Source organism: Camelus bactrianus, chromosome 15 (genome assembly GCF_048773025.1).
Source record: "Camelus bactrianus isolate YW-2024 breed Bactrian camel chromosome 15, ASM4877302v1, whole genome shotgun sequence".
In the NCBI taxonomy this organism is placed as follows: Eukaryota; Metazoa; Chordata; class Mammalia; order Artiodactyla; family Camelidae; genus Camelus; species Camelus bactrianus.
Genome location: NC_133553.1, coordinates 13,517,197 through 13,529,831, shown reverse-complemented (window position 1 = coordinate 13,529,831; position 12,635 = coordinate 13,517,197). Strand labels below are relative to the sequence as shown.

Below are 12,635 nucleotides of genomic sequence, written 5' to 3'. Positions count from 1 at the left end.
GGGACCGCGGGGATCGCGGGCCTCGGGGAGGGGCGGGGCAGGGGCGGGGCAGGGGCGGGGCCGAGAGCCACCTGGGAGGGTGGGGCCCGGTTGGGGCGGGCTCGGGTCACGCGGCTCCGCGGAGTCACGACCTCAGAGCCGGGGCTGCGTAGCCCCAAGCCCTGAGGGTGTGGGGGCCACAGACAGAAGCCGGAAGGGCGGGGGATGATCGGACCCGAGGGACCTCGGAGAGTAGAGGGGTCAGTGCTGGGGTTCAGGTGAGCGCCCCTCACCTGGGCCGCACGGCCGAACGTGAGGCGGGCGATCCGGGGTGAGCGGGGTCCTCACGTGACCAGACGCAGCTCCCAGGACCCCGAGACCCCCGCCCCCAGTCCCGAGTCGGAACTGCCGCGCACCTGCCGCTCCGCAGCAGGGTGGCCGCGGGCTGCGCGGTCGTCCTTCACGGGAGGCTTCGGAGCTTGGGGACCAGTGAAGGAGAGCTCACACCTTCCCTCGCTGCAGTTTCTGTCCTGTGAATGTATATAAAGTAGGTACCTTGCCCTGAACGAGAGCCGGTGTTTACGTGCTCCTTCACCTGTCTCAGGTGTGCACCTCGCTAGACCGGTCCCTGCCCTGGGAGGCGGAGCCGGGCGGGGAGCGCCCTTCCTCTTCCTGGGTAAGTGTCCGCAGCTCGAGGGGCGCCGGAGCGGACCAGGCTCGGGGTCACAAGTGAGTACAGGTGTCGGTGACGCCGCTGAGCCTCACCTGGAATCGGGAACCCCCCCACCGCCGCCGCCTTACCCTTTAAAAAAGCTTTGCTAGGGTAAATCTTTGGTGAAAGAGGGAGGAACGATGTCTTTGGGATTTTAGCTGTTGCGCATGTAGCACCTGCAGACTGTCAAAAGTCAGGAGGAACCAACTCCCTGGACTCTCCACAATGCGGCTGCAATTCAAGTTTAGACCCAGTCGACTCAGTTCACAGAAAAGCCCTTCCCAAGTTTTTATTTTAATGATTGTAATGAATTTTATGTTATTTGTAAATACGTAATATTTGAAAAGCCAGCGTTAGTTACTGTCTTTTCCGTCCGCATTGGTTTCCATAGAGGACAGTCTGGACCTTTGTCAGACGGTTGGGTTGGGTGCGCCTGGCCCCTGAGGCAGGAGTTAGAGCCTGGCCATCTCTCATTGGCCTCACCTAAGTGGAAGGGCCAGGCGTCCACCGCTCACCTGGAGCTGCCTGCTATCGGCCACAGTGTGGGGGAACCTCTTGGGGCAGAGTGGCTGCCTGCCTGGCCCTGTGAATGCTGGACCTTGGATCTCATTGCTATGATGGTTTTCCTTGTTTAAGGAATTGTGAAACTGCTCTGAATTGGTAGACGGCCATAAGGTAGTGAGATTTACCCTGCTAGCTGGAAATGTGTCATTTTCACTTTATTTCAACAAATACTTTAGTGTCACCACTGCTGCTGCCAAGGCTGAGCTGGAGAGAATGACACAGACATGGGACCCCTGCCGGCGAGGAGTAGGAATCTGATGGCCCCAGAATGATCAACCAAAGGGGAAAAGGTTTTCAGGTTTTCTTCTGCATATAGAACCTGCATGTCCTGCATTCTTGTCCTCATGAGAGCTTTTATTGAGATGTGGGAAACGCCTGAGATAATAATGGGTTAGTCAGAAAATCTGCACACACGCATCTCAGAGAAATAACAGGTCTCCAAGGTGCTGTTTAGTCTTTTGTGTGTCCTGCTACTGGCACACCCGTGGAGGCTGAAATAAGTTAGAACGTCCATCCTGTTTATCATGCTTAAATTAAGTAGAATTGGTTATCTGGTTTACAAATGTTCTATTTAAATGAGTTACTACTATCCCTGACCTTTTGTCAGGATAAAAAAATTATTTGAAGGAAATATTTGCTCACCAAGAGCGATTTGATGCATTTCTTCCGCTTAGGAACTTTTCTCAGGGGACTTCTCACTGTTTAGAAATAAGGATGTGGTGTTTGGAAAGAAGAGAATGGTGCTGTGCTGGCGGGGGAGGCAGGTATTGCTGCTGTCCTGAGTGACCGGTGGCCACAGAAGTCCTTCTGCACATTGCCTTATTTACAAGTGTATCATGATAAGACACCATCCTGTGCAGTTTATAACCCAAGCACAGGGAATTTTTTATTTTCTTTGAGAAGAGTCCATTTACCACACCGAATGACCAGACCAGAGTGGCATGTGTGGTCCTGCTCTGAGCCAGGATCACTCTGCAGTTTGGGAAAAGGTAGAGCGAGTGTAAGTCAAAGCTTTCCATATGCTGGAAGCTATGTTTCTTGTCACTCTGTGGGCTTGGTCCCTATCCAAAGCCTGAGGTCAAAGGAACAAGAAAAGAGGCACAGTCCACACTCATGTCTGGGGTTCAAATGGTCTGTTTGGTTTGAGATTTGGATTAGAAGTTTAATGATTTAATCAGAGAGAAAGGTTTGATTTCTACAACTGACAAGCTTTGTCTCCTTAAGACAAAGAAAGTAGTTAAACCCAGGCCACAGAAAGAATTGGTTTAAGAAACAATGGCCATTGTTATCCAGCAGTAGTGTCTAAGATGATAATGTTCTAATAAAGCTGAAGGCAATATTTCAAAGGCTTTTAAAAGATTACATAGATATGTAAAGTTTGTAATGGCTAAGGCTTAGAGCCAAAATAAAAACCTGTAACAATTTCCTTTAAGCAGCCCTCTCGTAGTTGAGTCCATTGAGGAAAACAGCAGATGCAATTGCTTGTTGATGGGAGTGAAGTGCGAGAAGCCCTGAACTGTGTGAGGATGAGCTGTTGGCAGGGACTTTGCTCTCCTTGCTTTCATCCCAGGCCCTGGGAGCCTGGATTGGAGACTGGTCAGTTTTCTCACCCCAGGTGGCAGTTTACTCTGAGTCTACTGGTGATATTGCCCCCAGTGGCCCCAGCCCTGAGTTTATTGCCCTGTGATCAATATGGAAATTATCTCCACATCTTAAGCTCATGTGAAGCTTTTGAGGTTTCTAAAGTAAAACATGTCTCCCCGGTATTTTATAAACTTCGTTAAGGAAAAAAGCCTTAGTATGGAAATTTTCAAACATTTAGTTACTTTTTAAAGAAAACTTTACATCTCTTCTTGGCTTGAGGTTTGGCAATTATTCTTCTCTTAGGAGGAAATTCAAATATTTATAGATAATTTGCTTTGCCTTGGAAGTCAAGAGACTTAAGACTTAGGAATGTTCAGATGCAAACTATGACTTAGTAGTGACCTGTATTTTCATAATTTCAGCAATATAATGATCCCCACATTCTGCTCAGACCATGCTCATCCTGCCTTGTGGTACAGCAGAGGGAACGTGGGCAATGCCAGGGACAGAAACTGAGTTTAGCTCTGAATCATTATTATTGTCTGTTGGCTCTGACAGAAATTCGCTGTGCACAATTACAAGCAGGCACTATGCTTTTATCAGGTATTGAATAGGATCTGTACTATCCAAAGGAGCCACGCTCTTCTGGAGTTCAGCTGAATGTGAAGGTACCCTCACCACCAGCAAACTCGAGGTACCCAGTTCCCGGGGACACAGGACCATGTCCGGAACTCAGTCTTGTGCTGGAGCTCCATGGTCTGCAGGCATCCTAGCTGCATCTGAATTCCAGTCCTGTTGCTTTCCTGCCCATGTTTACGAAAGAGGCCGTGACCTTCCCAACACAGGATGTTTGCAGTAGCAACTCTCAACTGTGGAATTTGCTTATTTGACTGTTTTACTGCTGGTTGGTTGATAGAGTTCGAAGTAGAAAGTCTTTTGGGGGTAAGATTTATGCATTATTTACTATGCTTTAGTTGCATGCATCAGAAAATCTGGTCCAAATTGGCTTTGGTGGATGAGGATTTTACTGGCCCATGTGACTGAGCAGCACAGAGCTACCTCTGGCTTTGATGGTGGCCCAGCCCTGGGCTGAAGCAGAGCCCTCCTCATCTGCTCCTCTGCATGGCTCTGCCCTCAGGCTCTCCCCTTTGGTGACAGAATCTTGCAGCAAGTCCCAACACAGGTGCTTTGAAGGAGACAGTTCAGCAGCTCAGATGCTGATGTGGGTCAGTTCCAGCTGGTTCTGTAGCAGATCACCTGCCCCACACCAGGTGCAGCACGGATGGAAACAGGCCAGCTGTGCTGGTTCTGAAATAAAACTCAGCAGCAGAAGGACCGGATTTCCACTGCAGTTTGTTGATGCCCGTCAGTGAGCGATACTGAGCATCTGGACATGTATACGAAGCACTGCGGGGGCACTGCTCTGAGAGGCCCTGCTTCTGGCCTGCGGGGACTGCAGCTGAGTGGTGGGCATGTGTGAAGATGAATCGCAGATCACAGACTCAGGTGCCAGAAATGTAGATGTGTTCTTATGAGCCCTTGTTTTCAATCTTGTTTTGGGGGGTTGTTGAGAAGAGGTGTCAGGCCTGTGCCATCTCTGCCCACTCAGACTTCCTGTTGGTCTTCAGTCAGCGTTAATTCTGAAGCACACCCTTGTTGCAGGCACATGGCCCTGACACTCAGCTCTGATGGAACAACCTGCAAGCCAGACCACTGGCTCCCCTGGGCCTTCTGGGCCAAAGGGGACTCAGGGGTGAACCCCCGCTTGGCAGCTGCAGGAGGCTTCTTGGGTTACTCTGCTTGTTGGCCTCATTGCGCTCAGAGCTTCCTAGCTTTTGTTTTGTCTGGGGTTTGTCCTCCCTTTCCTGGGAGGTCCTAGAAGGACTAACTCTGGGCACTGTACCGTCAGCTGGAGCCTCGCTTCCCAGTGGCCCTCCTCTCCCTCAGGGTCTAGGAGACACTACAGAGTTGGAGAGGCAAGGAAGTGTTGCCCTTACGTAGCACACATGCTTCCAAACCCCCTGCACTTTCTGTATACATAAGCCTCTCCTACTCCTCACAGGGATTTGACCTTTAATTCCAAAAAGCCATACAAGTACTATTTATCCATTTAACAGGTGTTTCATTGAGCACTTTCTATATGTCATTATAGTATGTGTTGGCGATGTAACAGTTAATTAAATAGTCAGTGTGCTTAACCTCATAGCACTCATGTTCTAGAGGGAAAGATGAGATTAGAAAGATTAGGTAGGTAGGTAGATAGATAGATAGGCAGGCAGATAGACAGATGACCACAGTACAAACTAAATATGATGAAAAATGTTTGAGGGATGTTAGCAGTGGAGTAATATTATCTGAGATATTACATAGAGCATTTCTTTGGAGAATGACCATAGGTGATCAAGACTAGGAACAGAGAAACTGCACAGGAGTCTGTTGAACAGAAACAACTGTTATTCTGTGGGCCAGGATGGTAGCAGGGGAGGAGGTGAGGAGTAGTCAGTTCCAAGCCCACTGAAGGTTGATATTCTGACAGGGCATGCCGATGGATTGGCACTGGGTATGAGAGAACTGGAGAAGTCATAGCCGGCCCAGGTTCTGAGTGTGAGCTGGAGAGGAAGCTTGGGGAGCAGGCTGGGGAGGTGGTCTGGCACCACAGTTAAGTGTAAATGTGTTTGACTTGAGTTGCTTACTTGATACTTGATACCAAGTTCCAGTAGGTAAGTGATACCGTGAGTCTCACATTTAGGGGAAGGTTAAAGACTAGCTAAAACCTATAGGATTATCAGATATAAATGTGCTTCAAGTCACACCTGAGGTGTGAGTGTAAGCAGAAGAGGGTGGAGCCTTGGGGAAACTGAGATGACCCTGAAAGAAGGATGAGAAAGAAGGCTGGCCTTCCCTTCTAGGTTCCTTCCTGGAGGTTGTCAACTGAAAAAAATGCCCAGTGTGGACCTGTGAGTCACGCTTTATTTGGGACAAAATGAGGACTGCAGACTAGGACACAGGTTCTTAGATAGCTTGAAGAACTGCTTCGAAGGCGTGGGGATGGGGGGTCAGTACACATGTAATTTTGAGGAAGAGGGACATGCAGTCAAGCACGCGTTTTGGCAAAAGGTTGCTGCTAGTCATGAGGAGCACATGTCTCTATTAATGATGTTAGTGCTTTTCTAGACACGAGGAGATGCAAGAATAAAATCATAAATTCTTTGTCTGAAAATATCTAACTATCTGAAGGCCTGTTCTGCCAGTTTTCCCAGAGCACAGAGCGCCTCATTCCTGATCTCCACCCCGAACTCCTTTCAGACTATGTTGAAAGTCAGTGACTGCAGTGGCTAGTAATTTAATCCAAGCAGAGGTAGCTGGCAAGTAACAATTTTTAGCTGTCAGGGCTCCCTCATGTTCATAAATTTGACCATAGTTCGGGAGGCGTTTCATGACCATTTTTGTCCCACAGTGCTAGGACTGCTCATTCTTAGGTCAGCACTAGATATAGATAATTGACCATAAACCTAACAATTTTATTAACTTTAACTGCATGAGGCTGTGGAATACATTTGATTCCTAAGCAAAGGTGGGAGTGATTATCAAAGTAATCGAAATACAGGCCTGGTCTGGCTCCTTGGGTCAGCTGTATACCTCAGACGTCATCTTCTTCTCATCCTGGTCTGGTAGTTCCTCCTCTCTTTGAGCATTGTTTTAAGGTGATTTTGAGGTCAGAAGTCCTCTCTGTAGGCCAATCCAGTGCAGGGGCCCTTTCTAAATGGAAATATTAATTCAAGAATCAATTCGCTTCAGTTTCACTGTGCATGAACCAGTTAAGATACCTGATAAGAGTTCTAGATCGCAAGTCATGGGGCATCTGATCTTCAGCCAGATATAAATTACTGATATAAGCTTCAGAAACAAGCTTAGAGTGTCCTTTTAATAATTTAATTAAACTTAACAGAAATATAACATAACAGCAAGGAGCTTTCTGGGAAGTCTCAAGCAGTACATACAGACCTCAATTAACAAAATTAGAATTTAATATCCACTGAAACAGAATCTTTTTATCTCTAAAATTACCTTCATTTCTATCAAATATAGACAAATTAAGACAAACAAATTAAAATTATTTGTTTGCAAAGTAAGTCTGATTTCAATAAACTTGGTCTGATGATTTGTGTAAGTGTAATTGATCATATGGGCTTTTAAAAAATTGATTATGATGGAACTTTTTATAAAAAATCTCAGACTAAAGTTTTTAAAAGGCCCCTCAAGGCCAGGAGAGCCACTCCAAAGCTTCTCACAGATTTCACCTGTGATACCTATATATTCAGTTGAATTCCTTCCTTTTCAAGGCCCCCAAAATACCTTGAGATTCTGTCCCCATTAGGAGATAGCCTCCTAAGTTACCTGATAAGGCTGTTGGGAACCTAAGAGTTTCCAATCTCTGGAGGGATCAGGTAGAGAGAAAAGATAAATGTTTCAATTCTCCTTACAAAAGTATAATTTACCAAATTGCTACAAGTCATAATTAGCTTGAGGTGAAGGGTTTTCTTATATCTGGAAAACACAGATTAAAAGCTAGTAATATTCCAGAGAGGAACCATAAAAATTATAACCATATGCACCAGTTCACTCAGTCCTGTATAACTAATCCTTTTTGTTAGCAGTTTTATGAAGCCATCAGGTTTTCCATTAGAATTCCCTAATTTCTTACCCATTTCGGTGCTATGATCTGGAAGTTATCAGAAACCTGTACTTATCAAAAAAGTCCTTGCTATGAATTTTCTTAAACAGAAAGCACTTTTGCAAAGGCATCAGTGTAAAACAGTAACTGCCTATGAATGACAGAGACTTAAAAAGGGCACAGTTAAAACCTGACTACAATGCTGTTGACAAAGACACATAGTTACTGTTGTGATATACAATGTTTTAAGATAATGACTAGAATTATGACTGATAATATTTTACCAGGACATACCAGATTCTTAGGAACTTCATATAGTTTCTAGGGTATCCATGTTCATGACATTACCATACAATATAACCTAAGAAGATTTGTTACTCATTTGACAATGCTTCCCATGTAATTTAGCATACCAAATGAACCTAATTAGTTTAGTACCTCTCTTTGGGTTGTTTCAGGGGCCCTTTGAAGCATTACAAAGTTAGCTAGAGGCCAAAGGAACTTCATTAGAATTTGATTTGGGAAATTTGTAGGAAAAAAAAATATATAAAAAATGTTTAAAACACTTGGTCAAATAAAATCATAGATCACTATGAAACAATACTTATTCACTTAGCCAAAGTGACAAAAGGTTTCAAAGGCAAATACAGAACAGACCACTTAAAAGGTAAACAAACAAACACAACTTAAAATCTGTTATCAAAAGCAGCTCAATAGTCTAAGAAAACTGTTTTCTTAACAGAAAGAAAAACCAAATTCCAGTTTGCTTCAGCTTACTTTTTAAAATTTATTTGCTCAATTAAATTTATTATAAACTTAATCCATCCTGACCATACTAAAAACTCTTTTCTCATGGTTCTTTTCCCACAAATCTTCTATAACTTTTTGTATTCATATTAGTTTGTCCCTTATTTTTTTCCCATTTAGAAATAACCAACTCTAGGACAAAACTACTTTCTTTTCCCTCAACAAACTGCAAGTCTGTTCCTCATACTTTTTTTTAACTGAAAACACACATCCAATGTTCCTACTGTATGCTGAAATGTTTCCCTTATTATTTCTAGTAGTTTTAATTACATATTTAAATTAGAATTCTCAACTCTTAAAAATCTTAATTTTTAGTGAAAACTAAGAAGTAAGCAATTATGAATTGTCTTTTATGTTAGCATTTTGTAGAATAGCAAATATAAATACCAATAATAACATCTAAAAACATGTACTTCCTTATAGAAAATATTTCAGTGTGGTACCAAACATATTTTTATTAGTCCTGAATACCTTTAGTTTCTCTATAAAAGGAAGTCAATGTCTAGTAATTAATGTTGCAGTATCTTATGACTAAATAGCTAGAAATGACCTGGCTATTCAGTAAACTACCATCATTTAACTTAATTTAGCACAACTTTAAAATTTTAAGTTACCAAATATCTGGAGAGATTACTTTTAAGTAAATAATCCTAAAACATAATTATTCCTAAAGAGTTCACCCATCGCTTCTTGGCCTTTTGGCTGAGATCAAGTGTGAAGGGTTCACCCAAAAGTTATCATCTCATTTATATTTAATTTTCTTATAAAAATTTCATCATGCCAAGTTATTTTTCTTGCTGACACATTTGCAACAGATGCAGTAAGATCTTATTTGACTTCTGTTAAACCTGGGTACAATAAAGGCATTATATTTAATGTTGATAACTGTAAAGACAAATCTATATTAATTAAATCAACAAACAAACTGACTTTAATACCAAGTACTTAATACTGAATATTTCCCAGTTCATGTGAACCTGAAATTCATTTTGGCCAGTTTTCCTTTTATATTTCTGAAAATTTATATAAGCACTTACTTTCCTTTAAGCCAATTAAGTAGAGCTCATTTACAAATTAATTTTGATAAAACCATCCAAAGGTAAAGACATATATACGTACACAGACATACAGACAGACACAACCAGAGATCTCATAGCTTTATTTTAAAACTTAGTCATGAATCAGGTATTACAATATAAAACTCACTAGTTTACAAACAAGAGTTGGAATAAGTTAAATTTAAAAGGGCCTCATTTCCCCAACCACCTTTTTTTTTTCAGTGTCAGGAATTAGAGATGGTCTAGATAAGTGCAAGGAGAGAAAAGCAAATTCTCCTAAAAGGACTTGTTCTCTCAGGGTCAGAATTCTGGGAAGATGTTTTATCAAGCCAGCTTTTTCTAACAAATGTGTACACAATGAAAGAGCCCATATTGGCCATTTTCATGGCAAAATTTTCCCTTTAATTCCCAATTAAGTAAGTACTTGTAAGTATAAGTTTCTTAAGTGCATAAACCTGGCTGGGGTGTTAGTTGGAGGCTGGCTTTCTGACTCACTTTATTTCTTTGAGAAGCTCTACTTCTCATTTTAAAGTTGAGTTTATTGGGGGTGAAATTTACTAAGGAAATTGTGATGTGGGCCAGTGTGCTGCTTGGGAGCTTAGCTCCTCTGGGCTTCCCTCCAGAGTCAGTGCAGCCCTCTTAAATGGCTGTTTCTCCCTTCAGTGGTCTGAGACCACTGTGGTTGCTTGGATCATTGAACAGCCAGTCTCTACGCATGAGCCCTGGATGAGCAAGTCTCTTAGTGAGTGGCTTTCCCTGGGGGGCCATGGCATGGTAGGATGACTCTCCCTCCAGCGCTCCCGAGAATTTCTCTGTTGCCTGAGAAAGCCATGCCCGACCAGGAGGAGTCTTATCCCTCGTCTTCCAAGGAGAGCTCTCACGTAGGATCTTCCCTTTCATCCTGACAAACTCTGTTAAGGCTGCCAAATTGAGGAGAGGTGTCAGATCAGCCCTTACCACCCACTCAGCCCAGACCACTCAGTGTCTTTCAACACTGTCAACGGGAAAAAAGCACAGCGTAAGAGTTGTGCGTTAAGTTTTATTTGGGCACCATGAGGACTGCAGACTGGGATCGTGCCTTAGAGATCTCTGAGGAGCTGCTCCAAGGACGCTCCAGGGGCTCAGTACACGTGATTTTAGTGAAGGGGGTACATGCAGTCAAGCACACATCTTAGCAAAAGGTTGCTGCTGGTCACAAGGAACAGGTGTCTTTGTGCATGACATTGATACTTTTCTAGATGAGAGAAGAGACAAGAATTTGGGCTTATAAAAAAAATCTTCTCCTGAAATATCTAACTATCTGAAGGCCTATTCTGCCAGTTTTCCCAAAGTACAGAGTGCCTCATTCCTGATCTCCACCCTGAACTTGTTTCAGGGTATGTATGTTGAAGGTCAGTGACTGCAGTGGCTTGTGACTTAATCCTTATAGAAGCAGATGGCAAGTGACAGTTTTTAGCTGGCAAGACAGATAAAGTCAGCATTAGCAACCACAGTGCTTCTGGGTCCTCCTGGACCTCTCACTCAGGTCACCAGTTGTTCTGTGTGGCCCTGATGGGGAAGTTCTGCTCAGCTGCCCTAGGAAGGGACGGCCCCTGGTTGAGGCGGGGGGGGGGGGGGTCTTGCAAGTCTCAGCCCTGGCCTAAGATTTCAGTTACTCAAAGGGCCACGCACAGTGGTTTCAAGTAGAAGCAGCATTTAAAGTTGGTCTTGAAGAATGAGGAGTGTTTGAAGAGGTTAGAGGTTGGCATTTTTCCCCTTAGGGCCAGAAAAGCCATATATCAGGTTTGGGGGCCAAGAGACAAAACTGAGGATATGTTTTGACCATCTTCCAAAAATTTTTGATGAAAACTAAATTATAATAACAACTGAGAACTTTTTTTTGTAATCCAGCCCACTGGTGGGTACAGTGTGGTTCCCTCTATGGGAGACGTTCCCTACCTCGGCTCACTGTTTGGTGGTCCCAACCACCGCGATAGACCACAGCTGTTCAGTTATCGGTGCCATCTATGATGCAACTGAACCTATTTCATCTCTGGAAATGTGTTCTCATGTAAAATATCATTCTTCTTTTACTTTAATTTTTTCAACCATCAAAAGTGTAAAACTGTTCTGGCCCCAGGAGGACAGATGGTGGCTGGATCTGCCAAGCCTTCCGGTGCCTCTCAGCCCCTGATGTGCCCTCCAGGACATGCTCTAGGATGAACCATGGAGCTCCTTTAAAGGGGGTCCAGTGCTAAGCTTCCTCAGGAAGGGCAGGCAGGGGTCAGCGAGTGGTGAGGTGCCAGGCAGAGCCCACCCAGCCGCAGGTCCACAGAAGACCCTTCTGAGATCTGGAGGACTGGGCCTGGCAGAGTTCTCCCCCTATCCCTTCCACTCAGAAGCCAGATCCCCCACAGCTCTGAGGACTCCTGTCCCTGCTGGCACCTGGACACCCACAGCATGGCCTCGCCACCAGCTGCTGACCACCAGCACCCCAGAGGGTGGCCTCTGCTGGCCCAACAGCCCCTGCCCAGGCCCAGCCATGTGGGCCATGACTCTCTGCTGCCCACAGGCTGAACCACACCTTCTCCAAGGAGACGTCCTCCCCAGGCCAAAATGGATGAAAAGGCCAAACCAAGCCAAGATCTATCTTTTTATCCATTTTAAAGGTCAAACCACTGCTTTGCTGTTTTTAGAAGCCTTGCAAATAGTCTATTATGAATACTATGTAATCAGAGGTAAAAATATTAACATGTGGTGTGTCATATTTGATTAGTGTTTTTACCCATTTTTCCACCTTCCCAGACTAAGTGATTGTAATGTATATACAATAAGTCTAGTCTAAGTTAGAAAATGAAAATTACAAATACTTCTCCATCTTTCTTTTTCAACAAGTACCACGGAGAGATCAGAAATCAGTTTTAAGCATAATAATTAGGGTAACGTTAAGTACAGTAAAAAGCCCCCAAATTTCTTTTCTTTGATTTCTTAGTGCAAGAAGAGTTCCTTCTCCCCCGTGTTCTGGGCCGGGGCAGCTTCCTTGTGTGCTGATCCAGCATGTTCTGTCCATCCACTGCTGGCTGTGCCCAGAAGCCTCTTCGGCCGGCCCAGGATGGGAGAGAGGGTGTGGGAAGACTACTTCCTGCTGCGCTGGTGTGGAGTGACACACGCTGCTGCCTCTGGGCGGTGCTCCGGGTGGCAGCGAGCTGACATGGGAAGTGCGCAGCGTGCAGGTGTGTCTCACTTACACAACCAACAGAGCAGACCCGCGGCCTGC

General features: G+C 44.4%; 1 protein-coding gene across 7 annotated transcripts in view; it reads left to right on the top strand.

Moving 5' to 3' along the window:
• The first annotated feature begins 24 nt into the window (after nucleotides 1-24).
• The window catches only part of SH3YL1 (SH3 and SYLF domain containing 1), a 46,126-nt gene continuing 33,515 nt past the window's right edge, over nucleotides 25-12,635 (top strand). Inside the window, exons 1-2 of one of the 7 annotated variants that reach the window (XM_074341585.1) lie at nucleotides 25-526; nucleotides 12,351-12,591. In XM_074341585.1, the coding sequence (XP_074197686.1) occupies nucleotides 12,471-12,591 (121 nt within the window). In that variant the 5' untranslated portion in view covers nucleotides 25-526; nucleotides 12,351-12,470. Of the gene's footprint in view, nucleotides 527-622; nucleotides 709-3,447; nucleotides 4,346-12,350; nucleotides 12,592-12,635 lie in introns of those variants that run through there. The other 6 variants (XR_012499147.1, XM_074341584.1, XM_045518710.2 and 3 more) reach the window with 6 other exon arrangements.